We start from the raw sequence: 12,584 nt of genomic DNA, 5'->3' as shown, positions 1-12,584 counted from the left end.
TTTGTGTTGATACTGGCCAAGATTGCATTTGCCTTTTAAGCTGCCGCATCACATTGCTTACTCAGGTTCAGTGTATGGTCTACTATGATCCCTAGCTCCATTCTGCACACATTACTGCTAAGACAAGTCTCCCCAACCTCATAACCTCCCGAGCTCACTTGACTCAATTAAGCCGTGACAGAAGGACAAATTCTCCCTTCTGCGTTGGGGTTTGGGTGGGAGGAGCAGCATCCATTTGCCAGGCAAGAGATGTACACACCTCCCCCCCAGGGCACAGAAGGCATGGGTTCCAGTCCCACTAAGGATTTTGGCAGATGCCCCCCTCATCTGTCATATCCCTGATGCATGGTTACTGATGTCCAGGTAGAGCCTGTAGATCACCTGGAATTATAATGGATTGGTTCACATCTCATGCCCTCCCCAGGCTCTGCCCCCAAATGTCCATTACTTTCCAGACCTGGAATTGGCAAACTTGTATGTTTGGCAGGGTTCATTGCCTTCCCTAGCTCCTATTCATCCAATCATCCCTTGGGCCCTGGCCTGGAGGGGCTTCCGGAAGTCAACTCATCCCCGTTCCACGCACAAGCCACACCCCTGACGCAATCCCACTCTATGCCAATGTTCGATTTCCACTTGCCCTACCCAAGCAGGAGACCACTATGGCTTTGGGTGGGCATCTCTTCTGTCATACTTAGTGGCCATCCGAAGCCCCTACAACAGCCTGAACAATCAGTCGTATGTTTGTAGCATCTTTAAAGAGCTAGAGGCAGGTACCTTTCCCAAACAACCCAACAGGCAAAACTTTAAAAAGGTTGGTATGTACTATGTGTGTGTGTGTTAAGTGCCCTCAAATTGTTCCCGACTCATGGCGACCCTATGAATCAATGTCCTCCAAAATATAGCAAAATGATGTTACAAACCACAAGTGGTACTTTGGTTCTGATCCACTATGTATCTCCATTCTCTTTTGTTTCCTTTCTTGCCGATTGCTGTCTGTCTCTACCCTCTCTTTGTAGCCAAGTGAGTAAAGGCATATTTCACAGTCAGAGGTGACCCAATAGAAGGAGATGGAAGAGCAGGACCTGGAAGGACCTGGACCGGGCAAGAGATCAAGGAAAGGCCCCCAGCCCATCCAAGCTGGGAGTGGCATGGAATTCTGGGAGAAAGCTGAGCCAGAGACCTGGGATCATGAGCCTCTGAACTCAGAAGTACATTGCCGACGCTTCCGGCAGTTCCGCTACTGTGAGGCCGATGGGCTGCGAGAGGTTTGCAGCCAGCTTCATGGACTTTGCAACCACTGGCTGAAGCCAGAGAGACACACCAAGAAGCAGATTGTGGACCTGGTGATCCTGGAGCAGTTCCTAAGCCTCCTTCCCCAGGAAATGCAGCGCTGGGTCAGAGGATGCGGGCCGGAGACCAGTTCCCAGGCGGTGGCCCTGGCTGAAGGCTTCCTCCTGAGTCAGGCAGAGGAGAAGAGGCAGGCTGAACAGGTGAGGGGTTTTCTTTCCATGTATTCCAATTCAAACCATGATATCCAACCTTCTCCTAAAACCTCCCTGTCTGATATTTGTTCATGTGTTAATTATCCAAATGGGTGATTTAAGAACCTGCTTCAGCAGCTACTTCTAGGGAATTTTTATCCCTCCAGATAATTCACCAGGGTTGAAGGAAAACCTTGCCAGGTCTGCTGTTAGAAAGGTGAGGAGACTGGGAGTTGGGCACGATCCATTTCTTGCGGTCTTTCATTACTTCTCTTACCCCCCTCCTTCGCTGCTGTTTCAGAGGTGGGGTCCATCCGTGAAGATGGAAGCTGAGTTCTGTGAGATGGAGAGAGCGCCGTTGGAGGAATGGCAGCGGGCCCAGGCCCAAGAGCATGGCCAAGATGCTCTCTTACACGGTAAGGACTATGACAACTGACCCCCAGTAGTATACCCATCAGGTAACCGAAATCACTGGGTTCGGCCAGTAAACTCAAAAATCATAAAGCCCAAAAAAGCTTTATTAACAGAAAAGTTCAAAACAGAGATTAAAATACAGGCTTCATACTCAATTAGGCAAAAGGCATATAAAACAATAAATCTAGCTGGCTACATTATACTTACTAAAATGTTATATTGAAGTGGTCATTTGCTGTGATAAGTGGCTAAATTTTTAGATTTTGTATGTCGCTGGAAAACACATTATGCAATTTAACTTGCCACCCCAAGCAATGATACAAGCTTTGAATTTTAAAAATTCCTATTTATTGTAGATACTTCAGTATAAAAATGAAAAAGTAAAATGTAAAAAGCCACAAAAATATATGTAAAATATATGGAAGTCATATTAATTATAGCAAAATGGTATAGATCTGGATACAGGTACACAGTAACAAAATTCAAAGTTTCATACCAGGAGTCATGTGGGGGAGCCTTACCCAGCCAGCCTAACAGCATACAAGCATGCCTGGGAGGAGCGCAGAGGCGGCCGCACAATGCCTGGTGTGACTGTAAAAGACGTGAACCAGCAGGCGTTTGTGAGGGCCCTTGCTGCCTTCCTCAAAAAGTCAGATAAACTGAAAGTACCAGAATGGGTGGACACTGTCAAACTAGCCAAGCACAAAGAACTGCCTCCCTACGATGAGAACTGGTTTGACACTCGAGCTGCATCCACGGCTCGGCACCTGTACCTTCTTGGCGGTGCTGGAGTTGGCTCCATGACCAAGATCTACGGGGGCCGCCAGCGCAACGGCGTGAGGCCCAGCCACTTCAGCCGGGGCTCCAAGAGCGTTTCCAGGTGCGTCCTTCAGGCTATGGAGGGGCTCAAGATGGTGGAGAAAGTCGAGGATGGAGGTCACAAACTTAGTCCACAGGGGCAGAGAGATCTGGACAGGATTGCTGGGCCGGTGGCAGCCACAAGCAAGAAACATTAAAACTAGCTTCAATTTAAAAATAAAATCCTTTATTTACTGGGGAGGGGAAAGACAAAATAATTAATCAGACAAAATTTCCCATGATAAACTTCAATCTTTAAACGTTGACCCCATGTCAGATGGACAGATGACGTATGAAATTTATATATGAAAATACATTCTCAAAATAAAATTTCCACTTCACACATCCATCTTCAAGTCTATTGACCAGGAAGACTAAACAAGTCATTAAATTTGCATAGAATGTATTTCCATATACTTTAAAGGCAAAACAAAATCACATACATAAGGAAATCTCCTTTCTATTCCCTTTGGCGGGGGAAGGATAAGAGAGTTTTAAAAGGTCACTTTGAACTATTTTTTCTCTGTACTTTCATATCAGCAAACCACAAGCCTGTCTGGCCCCGGTTCTCAAGCCTCTTAGGGCTGTTTGACGGTGGAATGCGCCGCCTCGGAGGGTGGTGGAGTCCCTATCTTTGGAGGTCTTTAAGCAGAGGCTGGATGGCCATCTGTCGGGAGTGCTTTGATCTGTCGGGAGTGCAGGGATCCTGCATTGCAGGGGGAGAGTTGGGGTCACTGGGGATGTGGGAGGGAGGGAGTTGTTAGTTTCCTGCATTGTGCAGGGGATTGGACTCGATGACCCTGGTGGTCCCTTCCAACTCTATGATTCTGTGATTCTATTCTATGATTTCTGCTGACTGCACTATGTGATATTCTCTCTTCGTCTCTCTAAGCATCCTTTTCCATCCATTCACATATCCCAGTTTTATTGTCTTATTCATAAAAATCCAAAGAATCCATTCCAATCTATGCGGAAGTTTGTCAATAATCTATATTTTAAACACTAAACATATTGAAAACCATAACGACAAAGTTGCTGATCTTAAAAACTATGAAGATGTTGTTTCAGGTGACAGAGTGACATGCTGAAATTGAGGCTGCCAGCTTGGAGGGCTTTAGGAGGGGAGTGGACCTGTTCATAGAGGAGAGGGGTATTCATGGCTATTGGTTGGAGTGGATGCTGGTCATGTTGCATGCCTATTCTCTCCGGTGTCCGAGGAGCATGCCTGTTGTTTTGGGTGTGGTGGAACACAGGCAGGATGGTGCTGCTGCACTCGTCTTGTTTGTGGCTTCCTAGAGGCACCTGGTTGGCCACTGTGTGAACAGACTGCTGGACTTGATGGGCCTTGGTCTGATCCAGCAGGGCCTTTCTTATGTTCTTAAGAATGGGGAAAGAGTGAGAACAGAGTGAGCCAGGCCTATGGCAATTTACTGAGTGCTGAATCTTAGAGACACAAAATGGAGAATAGTGATGCAGCAAAGAACAAAATGGTTCTTCTATCTCCACAAGGACTCATTCTGCCTGGATGGGATTGGGGCACCCAGTGAATTTGATGGGTAGAGAGTTCTGGTCAGGAAAAAAAGAAAAGAAATGCTTCTCCACCCAACTTTTGGCACTCAAAGCGATGCCTTTAAAAGGAGATTAGACAAATTCATGGAGGAAGTTCCTCACATTGATTACAATATTCATATCCCACCTTCTTTGCATTAGAGGGACTTAACGTGGCTCAGAAGGAAAGATAGACAAATCTGGGCTGAGGTCTTCAGTCCTGCGAATAAATGGAGCCTGCATGTTCTGGGCAGTAAAGCTCTGCCAACCAGTTGCTAGGGGCCAGAAATAGGGGGAGAGTGTGTTTTGTGCTCATGCTTAGTGGGGCATCTGATGTGCCGCTACAGGAAATAGAATGACAGACTAGGGATGCCAGGCTTTGGAGTGGCATGGCCAGCAGCTTTGGGAGGGGCTTTGGGCGGATATGATGTCACATTGATGTTTCCGCTGGCTAAAAACCCAGATGTGACATTAGTTGGCCAGTAGACATTCCAGGCACTCACTGATATTGGCCGAGTCTTCCACAGTGGTGTGGTACGTATTTTCTATATTTTAATGCATATTTAATATCTGTATATTTTCTGCAATTTCTGTAATAGTCTGCTGTGACTCTGCCTATGTTATAACCTGTCATATTCTCTGGAGCTCGCCTTTAAAATATTGAAATAGCAATAAAAAGCATTTTATTTCAAGAAGTTGCCCCTCTTCCTTATAAGACTTCTCTATTAAGGTCCCATGCTTGTCAATCAGGGCATGGGACCTCCTATAGAGATAGCCCTCAGATAACGGTGCAGAGACCCTTTCACTCTGATCCAACAGAGATGCTGCCATGTATTTGAGCTCCAGCATTCACAGGAAAGGTTTAAAGTATCACAGGAGTATGAAATGTTGAAGCAGCATTTAGAGCCCCTTGAATTTGATGGGTACTTTTTGTTTCTCTTCTACCTCTCCTACAACTTACTACAAAGTGTTACAATTTTTTTTAGCGTACATATGGCAAAGTGTTACAGCCCTGGGAACAGGGGTGCATAAAGCACGATTCAAACTATCAAACAAAAGAGGAAGTTGAGGCTAATACCCTTTCTTCCACTTTTCTCTCCCTCGCAGGCATTGAAGAGACCGTGTTGATCCATTTTGTTTGCGAAGGTGTGGAAACAGCTGTTGCACCTCCAGTCCAGGTAAGCAAGATGAGCAGGGGACAGCCCGGGTCCCCCCTCCTTTCTCAAGGGGGCTTCTCTCCTGCAGTTGTTTTTAAGGGGCCCAGGCAGGAGGCTAAGAACACCAGTCTTTTTACACATTGCAAGCTACCCTCCCAGAACGTCACCTTCCAAAGTGCCATCTCTGCTTGCCTTGATCTTTGACAAGGGAATCTGTTTTTTCTTTCAGTCTCCAGTTTCCTTTGAGGAGGTGACCGTACACTTCACTGAGGCAGAGTGGGCCCTGCTGGATCCAGACCAAAAGGCTCTCTACAGGGAAGTCATGATGGAGAACTATGGGAGCATGGTCTCTCTTGGTAAGGTGCCAAAGGTGCAAATTGCTGTCATTAGGATAAGCCATTGGGCTTATGTGTGAATCAAAATCTTGAAAGCCAATATGTTGAAGCCTGCCCTGTTATTTGATCCCTTTTGGGAGCCTCAAGGTGGTGGGGTGGCAGCGATATTCAGCCTGCCCGGGTAGAATGCCCCAAGCGGCCTGTGATGTGGCCCATCTCCCAAGCCATAGAGGGTGACCTGGCAGAGGCCACTGAGGAACTCAGGAAGACTCTGGAAGGGGCCCCATCCTAATTTCTCAGTTTCCAAAGTTTGCAATGCACTTGTCCACTAGATGGGATTAATGACATCCCCTCTGGCTGTTTGTGGAATGCAGCCTTCCCCGTTATACTGGTTGGTATTGCGGGCTTTAATCTTGACCAGGTTTCCATTCATCCATTCCCTTTCTCTCTCTCTTTCTTTCTCCCCCCCACACCCACCCAGATGACTCTAGTCTGGGAAAAGAGTTCAATTCTCCACTCCTCCACATGAGGCCAGCTAGGTGAACGTGGGTCAGACACATTCACTCAGAACTCTCTGTCCTACCACCTCACAAGGTGTCTGTTGTGGAGAGAAAAGGAATGTGATTTGTAAGTTGCTTTGAGTTTAGGGTAGAGAAAAGCGGGGTATAAAAGCCTCTTCTATGTCTCTTCTATTTAGTCACAGGCACAGATCAATAGCAGATACCCAAAAGAGTTGCATGACAATTCAAATGTGAACTGTGGGCGAATGATTTTTTGCCACTGTAAGGGAGAAAAGTACACATGGAGAGGGATAAGAAGACTATAAAGGCTGCTCACCTGGGAGGCCTGGCTGGTGATAAGGTGTGACCAGCTGCTCTGTTGGGGGGAAAGAAAGTCTGATAAAGGAAATGCAGACCCATTAATGAGCAGTGCCTGATGGGTTGCTTGGCTTCTTGCATAGGTGCTTACTGGATGTCTTTCTTTATTCCAGCAGCACATATAGAGGAGATGGTAGGGGGATTTCAGGGGTTCTGTTTGGGGAAAAAAACAGAATGAAGACTCTAAAGAAAATGTCGAAGATGGAGATTAACTACAAATGCAGGAGGGAAACCACACAAACATAGCAGGAGCGATAAGTCCATTCCATCCAAAGAAGGAGGCTTCCATGTAATCACAGTCCAAGAAGAAAGGTCAACCAAAACAGGAATCATTGTAGAAACTGCTCCAGGGAAAATGAAAGTGAAAGTGTGGTTTTTGGAAAAATCTTGTAGTAGAAAAACTCCTGGACCAACTTACAAAATTCTCAAAGAGACAGGATGTGGTGGTCATGGGAGATTTTAATTACCCGGATATCTGCTGGAAGTCGAACTCTGCTAAAAATGCAAGATCCAATAAACTCCTGACTTGTTTTGCTGACAACTTCCTATTCCAGAAAGTGGACAGGGAAACAAGAGGATCTGCTATCTTAGACTTGATTCTCACCAACAGGGAAGAATTGGTTGATGAGGTTAAAGTAGTAGGCACTCTGGGTATCAGTGACCATGTAATCTTGGAATTTACAATCTTGGGGAAAGGACAACCTGTACCTACTCAGATATACAGGTTGGACATCTGGAGAGCAAATTTTAACAAACTTAAACTTACGCTGGGTAGAATCCCATGGTCAGAAATACTTAAGGAGAAGGGAGTTCAAGAAGGGTGGGAGTTTCTTAAAAATGAAATCCTGAAGGCGCAATCACAAACCATTCCTATGAGAAGGAAAAATGGGAGGAGCCTAAAGAGGCCAGGATGGCTCCATAAACAGCTTTTTAAAGATTTGAGAAATAAAAAAGACTAATTTAGGAAGTGGAAGGAGGGCCTTATAACCAAAGAGGGATATAAACAAATAACTAGTGCTTGTAGGGAGAGCGTTAGGAAAGCTAAAGCTCAGTATGAGTTTATGCTAGCAAGTGATGCTGAACACAACCAAAAAAGGGTTCTTTTCCTACGTACAGAGTAAGAGTAATAACAAGGACAAGATAAGCCCATTGCATGGACCGGAAAGTGAAATTGTAACAGGAGATGAAGAGAGGGCAAAACTCCTCAATTCCTACTTTTCCGCAGTCTTTTCTTGCAAAAGAAGCGGTGCTCAACATGGCTTAAACAAAACCCATGACGAGGGAAGCGATTTGCAGCCAAGGATTGGCATTGGGGTAGTGCACAAACTCCTGGTTTCTTTAAATGAAATGAAGTCCTCGGGGCCGGATGAATTGCATCCAAAGATACTTAAAGAACTTGCAGATGTAATTTCTGAGCCTCTGTCCATCATTTTTGAAAAGTCTTGGCAAACGGGAGGTGCAAGAAGATTGGAGACGGGCAAATGTGGTCCCCATCTTCAAGAAGGGGAAAAAGGAAGATCTGGGTAACTACCGACCCATCAGCTTGACTTCTATACCAGGAAATGTTTTTGAACATATCAAACAGTCAGTCCTTGAGCATTTAGAAAGGATGGATCTGATCACTAAGAGCCAGCATGGGTTTCTCAAGAACAAGTCATGCCAGACTAATCTTACCTCTTTTTTTGAGAGAGTTACTACCTTGCTGGACCAGGGAAATGCTGTAGACATAGTTTATCTAGATTTCATTAAGTCTTTTGATAAGGTTCCACACAGTATTCTAGTTGACAAACTGGGAAAATGTGGTTTAGATCCTATTACTGATAGGTGGATCTGTAACTGTTTGACAGAGCGCACCCAAAGAGTCCTAGTTCATGGTTCCTCATCCACTTGGAGAGAAGTGACTAGTGGAGTTCCTCAGGGATCTGTGCTGGGCCGTGTGTTGTTCAACATCTTTATAAATTATTTGGATGACGGAATAGAGGGGATGCTTATTAAATTTGCACATGATACTAAATTGGGAAAGGTAGCAAATTCGGTAGAAGACAGAGCCAGGATACAGGATGATCTTGACAGGCTGAAGAATTGGGCTGAAACTAATAAAATGCACTTCAACAAAGACAAATGTAAAGTTCTGCATTTAGGTAGCAAAAATCAAATGCATAATTACAGGATTGGGGACACTTGTCTGAGCAGTAGTGGGTGTGAAAAGGATCTTGGGGTCTTAGTAGAGCAAACACTGAACATGAGTCGGCAGTGTGATGCAGTAGCTAAAAAGACAAATGCAGTCTTGGGTTGTATCAACAGAAGTATAGTGTCCAGATCACGTGAAGTGATGGTATCGCTTTACTCTGCTCTGGTTAGATCTCACCTAGAGTACTGTGTTCAGTTTTGGGCACCACAGTTTTAAAAAGGTGTAGACAAGCTGGAAAGTGTCCAGAGGAGGGCAACAAAGATGGTGAGGGGTCTGGAGACCAAGTCCTATGAGGAAAGGTTGAAGGAGCTGGGTATGTTTAGCCTGAAGAGGAGAAGACTGAGGGGATATGATAACCATGTTCAAGTACTTGAAGGGCTGTCATATAGAGGAGGGTGCAGAGTTGTTGTCTGCTGCCCAAGAAGATCGGACCGGAACCAACGGGTTGAAATTAAATGAAAAGAGTTTCCGTCTCGACATTAGGAAGAATTTTCTAAAAGAGCAGTTCCTCAGTAGAACAGACTTCCTCGGGAAGTTGTAAACTCTCCTTCCCTGGAAGTTTTTAAGAAGAGGTTAGATGTCCATCTGACCTTAGGCAGATGATGAGAGGGAAGGCATCTTGGCCAACCTCTGGTCACGGGGTGTGTGTGGGGGGGGAGGTAGTTATTAATTTCCTGCATTGTGCAGGGGGCTTGACTAGATGATCCTGGTGGTCCCTTATATGATTCTGTGATTCTAGAAACCTGAGTATTCTTTCTAAGAGAAAAATTCTCTCAGGAGAGAAATCATATGATTGCACGGAAAGGGAAATTACCTTCAGTCGGAAATCAGCCATTACTTCATATCCAAGAATTCACTCTGGTGAGGAGCTGTGTAAATCGTTCGACTGCAAACCAAGCCTTTCTGATGCAGCAGGCTTTCATGTCGCTTTAAAAGGCATAGTAATGTACCCTTCAAAATAAAGCAGGAAAAAGCCACTGAAATGTTTTGTTTGTGGATGATCAGACCTCCTTGTGTAGGTGCTAACGGGATCTCTCTTTTCATTACAGAAGGGGGTGATCAGTGGAAGGTGGGTGATGAGGAACTGCATCAATTCTTAAAACATGAAGTGAAGAGCGATTGGAAAAGAAACTTCAGGAATCAAGGCAGACCTAAGAGGCAGAAAGGAAGTCACATAGTCGAGAAGAAAGATAAATCCATTTCTGACAAAAGACGGGATTTCCGTGAACAAGGCCACATGGTGGAGGAAGCATATAAGTGCTCTGAGTGTGGAATGAACTTCTCAAATCCAATCCAATATGATATCCATTTGCAAATGCACAGTGGAAAGGAGACCCATCATTGCTTGGAGTGTGGCAAGAGCTTCCTTCATAGAGCAGAACTCCTTAGGCATCAAAGAACACATAAAGGAACGAAACCTTATAGCTACACAGACTGTGGCAAGAGCTTCTCACAGAAATCAGACCGTCTTGAACATGAAATAATTCATTCAGGAGAGAAGCCATTTATGTGCACAGAAAGTGGAAGGATGTTCTCTTGTGGAAGAAAAGGAAATGCACTTTTCCCGAAGCATAGAATAATGGGAGCACATAAATGCTCTTGGTGTGGAAAGAACTTCAGATACAGATCAAAGCTCCTTGTGCACAAAAAACGACACACAGGGGAGAAACATTTTCAGTACTCAGAGGCTGGAAATAAATTCAGTCAGCGTAGCCATCTTCAAAGCCATCAAAGAACCCACACAGGGGAGAATCCTTTTGAATGCTCAGAGTGTGGAAAGAGATTCAGTCAAAGTGGCAGTCTTCAAAGCCATCAAAGAACCCACACAGGGGAGAAACCTTTTGAATGTTCAGAGTGTGGAAAGAGATTCAGTCAGAGTGGCAGTCTTGAAAAGCATCAAAGAACCAACACAGGGGAGAAACCTTTTGAATGCTCAGAGTGTGGAAAGAGATTCAATCGCAGTTTCATTTTTCAACAGCTTCAGAGAACCCACACAGGGGAGAAACCTTTTGAATGTTCAGAGTGTGGAAAGAGATTCAGTCAGAGTGGCAATCTTGAACAGCATCAAAGAACCCACACAGGGGAGAAACCCTTTGAATGCTCAGAGTGTGGAAAGAGGTTCAGTCAGTGTAGCTATCTTCAAATACATCAAAGAACCCACACAGGGGAGAAACCTTTTGAATGCTCAGAGTGTGGAAAGAGATTCAGTCAGTGTAGCTATCTTCAAATACATCAAAGAACCCACACAGGGGAGAAACCTTTTGAATGCTCAGAGTGTGGAAAGAGATTCAGTCAGAGTGGCAATCTTGAAAAGCATCAAAGAACCCACAGAGGGGAGAAACCTTTTGAATGCACAGAGTGTGGAAAGAGATTCAGTCAGCGTAGCTATCTTCAAATACATCAAAGAACCCACACAGGGGAGAAACCTTATGAATGCTCAGAGTGTGGAAAGAAATTTAGTCGCAGTTACCATCTTCAAAGCCATCAAAGAACCCACACAGGGGAGAAACCTTTTGAATGCTCAGAATGTGGAAAGAGATTCAGTCAAAGTGGCAGTCTTCAAAGCCATCAAAGAACGCACACAGGGGAGAAACCTTTTGAATGCTCAGAGTGTGGAAAAAGATTTAGTTGCAGTGGTGATCTTCAAAAGCATTTAAGAACCCACACAGGGGAGAAACCTTTTGAATGCTCAGAGTGTGGAAAGAGATTCAGTCAGTGTAGCTATCTTCAAAGCCATCAAAGAACGCACACAGGGGATAAACCTTTTGAATGCTCAGAGTGTTCAAAGAGGTTCAGTTACAGTTGCAATCTTCAAAGCCATCAAAGAACGCACACAGGGGAGAAGCCTTTTGAATGCCCAGAGTGTGGAAAGAGATTCAGTGAGAGTGGCAGTCTTCAAAGGCATTTAAGAACCCACACAGGGGAGAAACCTTTTGAATGCTCTGAGTGTGGACAGAGATTCAATCAGTGTAGCTATCTTCAAAGCCATCAAAGAACCCACACAGGGGAGAAACCTTTTGAATGTTCAGAATGTGGAAAGAGATTCAATCGCAGTTTCAATCTTCAACAGCATCAAAGAACCCACACGGGAGAAACCCTTTGAATGCTCAGTGTGTGGAAATGCTCAGGCATTCAGTCGCAGTGGCAATCTTAAAGAAGAAGAGAAGAAGAAAGAGTTGGTTTTTATCTGCCAAATTTCTCTGCCACTTAAGGGAGACTCAAACCGGCTTACAATCATCTTTCCTTCCCCTCCCTGCAACAGTCACCCTGTGAGGTAGGTGGGGCTGAGAGAAGAATGAGAACCGGGGCCAGACAGGCTTGTGGTTTGCTGATATGAAAGTACAGAGAAAAAATAATTCAAAGTGACCTTTTAAAACTCTCTTATCCTTCCCCCCCCCTCCAAAGGGAATAGAAAGGAGATTTCCTTACGTATGTGATTTTGTTTGGCCTTTTAAAGTATATGGAAATGCATTCTATGCAAATTTAATGACTTGTTTAGTCTTCCTGGTCAATAGACTTTGAAGATGGATGTGTGCAGTGGAAATTTTATTTTGAGAATGTATTTTGATATATGAATTTCATATGTCATCTGTCCATCTGACATGGGGTCAAAGTTTAAAGATTAAAGTTTATACACACATACACACACACATATATATATATGCATCCAACATTGTAAAAAATGGGAGATGCTTCTCAGGCATGCTTGTATACCGTTAGGC

General features: G+C 44.6%; 2 protein-coding genes across 2 annotated transcripts; both read left to right on the top strand.

Moving 5' to 3' along the window:
• The first annotated feature begins 1,067 nt into the window (after positions 1-1,067).
• Positions 1,068-11,965, top strand: LOC130488812 (zinc finger protein 420-like). The gene is made up of 6 exons (XM_056862482.1): positions 1,068-1,490; positions 1,783-1,897; positions 5,409-5,479; positions 5,688-5,814; positions 9,912-10,503; positions 10,588-11,965. The coding sequence occupies exons 1-6, from the start codon at positions 1,068-1,070 to the stop codon at positions 11,963-11,965; spliced, it is 2,706 nt and encodes a 901-aa protein (XP_056718460.1).
• On the top strand, positions 2,458-2,912 carry LOC130488842 (40S ribosomal protein S19-like). The gene has a single exon (XM_056862514.1). The coding sequence runs from the start codon at positions 2,474-2,476 to the stop codon at positions 2,909-2,911; it is 438 nt and encodes a 145-aa protein (XP_056718492.1). The 5' UTR covers positions 2,458-2,473; the 3' UTR covers position 2,912.
• Positions 11,966-12,584: the final 619 nt, after the last annotated feature.

The sequence above is a fragment of the Euleptes europaea genome, chromosome 1 (genome assembly GCF_029931775.1).
Source record: "Euleptes europaea isolate rEulEur1 chromosome 1, rEulEur1.hap1, whole genome shotgun sequence".
Taxonomy (NCBI): domain Eukaryota; kingdom Metazoa; phylum Chordata; class Lepidosauria; order Squamata; family Sphaerodactylidae; genus Euleptes; species Euleptes europaea.
Note: the sequence above shows the minus strand (reverse complement) of the source record. Positions and strands in the feature narration are given on the sequence as shown.